General features: G+C 33.5%; 1 protein-coding gene across 1 annotated transcript; it reads left to right on the top strand.

The window, feature by feature from the left end:
• Nucleotides 1-247: 247 nt before the first annotated feature.
• LOC131621710 (cytochrome P450 93A3-like) lies at nucleotides 248-2,559 on the top strand. The gene is made up of 2 exons (XM_058892753.1): nucleotides 248-1,223; nucleotides 1,791-2,559. The coding sequence occupies exons 1-2, from the start codon at nucleotides 312-314 to the stop codon at nucleotides 2,412-2,414; spliced, it is 1,536 nt and encodes a 511-aa protein (XP_058748736.1). The 5' UTR covers nucleotides 248-311; the 3' UTR covers nucleotides 2,415-2,559.
• The last annotated feature ends 2,617 nt before the right edge of the window (nucleotides 2,560-5,176 follow it).

Consider the following 5,176-nt stretch of genomic DNA (forward strand, 5'->3'; position numbering starts at 1 on the left):
CAAATACTATGCTGCTTAGGAGTTAAGTCGATCCACTTGAGAATAAATTTATAATATCCCCTATATTAAAGAAAATATGTAAAAGAAAAAAAAATCAAATATGATAATAAAATATTAAATCTAACATTCAATAGTTTGACCTTGACTAGCCGATAATGAGAAATCCTGGTACAGGAACTGCGTCAAATCAACTTTAATCCCATTAACTATAGTCTCTATATATATTCATTTACATATAGTTAATGTGCTACCCTTAAGCTTATGTTTCAAGCCACCACCTTAACCATATTTTTCTTCCAAAAATTTCAGGTATGGCTGAAATGCAATACTATATCCAACTTTTCTTCCTATGGCTCTTTTCCACAATAGTACTTCGTTCCATAATAACTAGAAGGAAGAACCAAAACCATCTTTCACCACCTTCCCCTCCATCACTGCCTATCATTGGACACCTTCACCTTATATCTAAACTACCTCACCAAAGTTTTCACAACCTCTCGACACACTATGGCCCGATAATGCAAATTTTCCTTGGCTCTAAGAGATGTATAGTAACTTCAAGTCCTGAAATAGCAAGGGAGTTTCTTAAAACCAATGAAACTTATTTCTCCAATCGTTTCACGAGTGCTGCAGTTCACTACCTATCATATGGCTCAAAGGGTTTCTTGTTTGCTCCATATGGTGACTATTGGAAGTTCATGAAGAAGATGTGCATGTCAGAGCTTCTTGGAGGAAGAACACTTGATCAGTTCCTTCCCTTGAGGCAACAAGAGACTCTGAGGTTTCTGAGACTCTTGCAGAAGAAAGGGGAAGCTGGTGAGGCTGTTGATGTCGGCGGCGAGCTCTTGACTCTTACAAATAGCATTATATCAAGGATGGCTATGAGAAAAATTTGTTGTGAGAGTGATAGTGATGTTGAAGAAATTCGGAAGATGGTGAGAGATGCAGCAGAGCTCGGAGGCAAGTTTAATGTGTCAGATTATATTTGGTTTTGTAAGAATCTGGATTTGCAGGGAATGAACAAAAGGCTTAAACGGATTATGGAGAGGTTTAACACAATGATGGATAGGGTGATAAGGGAGCATCAAGATGAAAGGAAGAAAAGGAAGGAAAAAGGTGAAGATGAACATGTTAGGGATCTACTTGATATTTTGTTGGAAGTTCATGAAAATGAAAACAGTGAGATAAAGTTCAGCATGGAGAATGTCAAGGCTTTCATTTTGGTAAGCATGTTTTCTACTTCTTTATTTTTCATGAATACCTGAATTATCTATCCATTTGTGTCCATAATATTTTGTCTACATCATATACACAAGACTCAAGACTGTCTTAAATTTTCGAAAACATTGATATGTTTAGCCACGGTTTTACTATAACAAAACACATAAGGACTCTATTTTGTTAGTTCACACGTGACAAATATTTTATTAAATTTTTTTAAATCACATATTAATCTTGTTAAATTTTAAATGACGTGCAGTAGTCCATCTTACACGCCTTTAAGAATGACATGACATCTAAAATAAAGATTGTTTAAAAAGGATGATATGATATTTTGTTAATTAATCACTGTTTATTTTTGTTTCATTTTGTAAGTAGGATATTATTTACTAATAAAATCTTTTTATCTAACTTGTACGAAATAGCCTTCCTACCTGATGGACCAAATATACAATATTTAATTATAATATTGACAAAATGGTAACAACAACAATGAAAGGAGTAGATAGTGACAATATTAATATATAAAATATTCTTTGGATTATAATTTTGGAATATGGTTTATGCAGGACATATTTATGGCAGGAACAGACACATCTGCTACAACAATTGAATGGACTATGGTTGAGTTAATAAACAACCCACATGTAATGCAAAAAGCAAGACAAGAGATTGATTCAGTAACACAAATAGGTAGATTAATACAAGAATCAGATCTTCCCAAGCTTCCATACATGCAAGCAATAGTTAAAGAAACCCTACGAATCCACCCTACAGCACCAATTATAGGGAGACAAACATCTGAAAGTTGTGTTGTTTATGGTTATAAGGTTCCAGCAAACACCATTTTATTTCTTAATTTATGGTCGATGGGAAGGGACCCTAAATTGTGGGAAAACCCCCTTGAGTTCAAGCCAGAGAGGTTTATTAGTGAAGATATTAAGTTTGATGTGAGAGGACAAAATTTTCAATTCATGCCATTTGGAACTGGAAGAAGGGCTTGTCCTGGCACTTCATTAGCACTTCAAGTTGTTCCAACCAATCTTGCAGCTATGATTCAATGTTTTGAATGGAAGGTTGATGGTGATGGAAAAGTTAACATGGAAGAGAAACCTGCAATGACACTTCCAAGGGCTCATCCTTTGATGTGTGTCCCTATTCCTCGGTTTAATTGCTTTTCTTTTGGTGTGTAGACAATGGATAAAAGGGTACCATATCTAGCTTTGAAATTAATTGTCATGTTTATGTATTGATATGTGTGTTCTTTTGCTTGTACTCTAGAACATGTATCAGGGATAAATATTTGTTCCTGCTAAGTTATTTTATATTTCCAATCTATCAAGTTTTCTCATAACAAATCTATTATTGTACAAGTCATGAGATTTATTTTTTTTTTCAATCCTAAGCATAATCTCCTTGCATGTGCGGCTATTGATATTTGTCAATAACATCAAAAACTAAAAGAAAACCCATTCATAGTTATTATATTGTTTGAGATGTGTTGTATTCTATAATAATAGTATTTGACCATATCAAGGTTTTTTGTTGTACAAGTTATATAGAACATTGACATCTAAAATAAATAGTCATAACCAAAACTAATCAATCTATCAAACAGGGTAAGCATGAAAGATGACTATGCATAAAATTTGTACTTAGTTTGATGAGATTAATCTATTATGAGGTGAGATCAGCTTTTCAATAAACTATAAGTTGCTACCATAAATTACAAATGAGTTACAAGAAAATAGCCTTCTATTTTCTAAAGGCAAAATTTTCTACCCAAGTGTTTCTCAAGGTCTCTAACTCTCAATATATAAATTGCACAATCTTAAAAAATGTTTTACGTCTTTTCATCACTTAAGATTTTTAGGCATACTTCAACAATTTTTCACTCGGACTTTAAGCTGGCCATAATTCCAATGTAATCATCAACCATTGCGCTGCTATCTTCAAAGTTTGAAACGTTATTCAACAAACTTGATCAAGATCAAACAATGCTTGTACTCTAGTCTAGAAACTTAGATTCAAATGCATTTAACCACTCTTTGTTTCTTAGATAGTCTCACAGGCCCACAAACATTATTCTTCATCAGTGTGGGAATCTCATCATTCACCTCCTTCAACCATCTTTGATTTCTTTTACTTTTGAATGCCTCCTTGAAGGTCTATAGTTATAAGTCATGCAACACTTCAGACACATTCAAAGTATAAAAAATAAGGTTAACATGATTGTATCAATGTGTTGGTATCATTTTCTTCCTTACCCTCTGACATGTCAAATGATAATCATAAGCTGCTATAGATTTTCCATCATTATAACTAAAATGATGATCCTTAACTTCTGCCTTATCTCTAGCCTCCCTTATAGGAAACTCCAGTTCAAGCTAAGTTTTCTCCTTCATAGCTTTTTATTCTTTCACCTCCAAGTCTTTACTATCCCACCTTTTGTAGGTCTCACTAAAAGTAGCAAATTTGTTTATGATAAATTTTGATCCTCTGTGTTCCAATTTCCACTGCTTATATATGCATACCTCCTATACCAAAAAATGAAGACACATACCTCATTAAACTTAGGCAACATCGAAGGGACTTATGATCTTTGATGATGATAATGAACTGAGGGCAACATTTGCTAAGGCATCCTCGTATCTGAGGGACTTGACTATTTTTTAATCGAAAGGCAGCAATAAGAGGGATTACCTTAAAGGTGTGTGGGTCCATCAATCGCATTATTCAATTCAGTTATTTTATCCTGTAATTAGTGATTTATGTTCAATTGGCATTCTTGTCACTCCCTATATTACTAACCACGCAGTAAAAGAAAGGCAGAAATATGAATGCGAAAAGTAAAGTCCTACGCTATTACAAGGTTTCGGGTGGGGGATTACATAGCCAAAAACCCGTGGACAGAAAAATAAAAGGCAGAAAATAAAGCTAAACTATTACAAAAAAAAAACATTGCAAGCCTATACACATTTTCTAGAATTTAAATGGCGGAAAATAAATAATCGATCAAATTAAAGGCATGCGACATACACTAGAATAAGAGATGAGGAGAAAATCGCGAATAATAACAACAAAAAAAACCTAAGGAAAAAAACCTAAAATTAATAGTTATTATTAAAATTACAACCTAAAAATAAATATTAGCCTAAAAACCCTAATATGATTAAATAAACCTAAGTCTAAAAATTAAATTATTGATTAAACTTAAAACTAAGTTAATTAATCTAAATTAAAACTCTAAATTAAAATTATGGTATAAACCTAGATTAAATTATTAATCTAAATTAAATATTAAACTAATTGTTTTTTAGTTGTTTATTTAAAGAAAAGAAAAAAGGTTTTTGTTTTTTTTTTTGTAAAAAAGGATTTTAAATTTGTTTGAGAAAGACAACAAAAAAACAAATCATATCTATAAATAAAAAAATTTTGCAAAACCAGGGCATTAGATCCTATATGGCGTTTGCTTGGTGCTCCATGGTGAGCCTGCAAAATCGTGTGCGTGGGATCTAGAATAGCTGAGACTCTGAGGCTCAGATATGAGGTCGTACCGTGAGTCCCTGTTGACGTTGTGCATTGAATTAAGAATATTGGCGTTTCAACAAAAAATAAGAGGGAGCGAGGGATCGAACCCACGCCCTCAGACTCCCCCACGCTCTTTGCCAACTCAACCAAACATTTAACCTGTCATTGAGACGCACTCAAATAATAATATATAATCAGTAGTGATTTAATGGAAAACGCGCGCGTTAATTGAAACCATCCAGTAACATAAGGCCACGTCCTCATCTTCTTCGCCCAGCCATCGTTTTAGACAGGGCTATAGCAACGATATTTGTTGCTGTGGCTAAAGACCTGCAATTCTCAACATTAAAGGATAACAACAATATACAAAAAATAAAACTATGATTCCATTCATTTTTGTCCCCTGGATTCAATGGTGGTCTTG

This window comes from Vicia villosa, linkage group LG1 (assembly GCF_029867415.1).
Source record: "Vicia villosa cultivar HV-30 ecotype Madison, WI linkage group LG1, Vvil1.0, whole genome shotgun sequence".
Classification (NCBI taxonomy): Eukaryota; Viridiplantae; Streptophyta; class Magnoliopsida; order Fabales; family Fabaceae; genus Vicia; species Vicia villosa.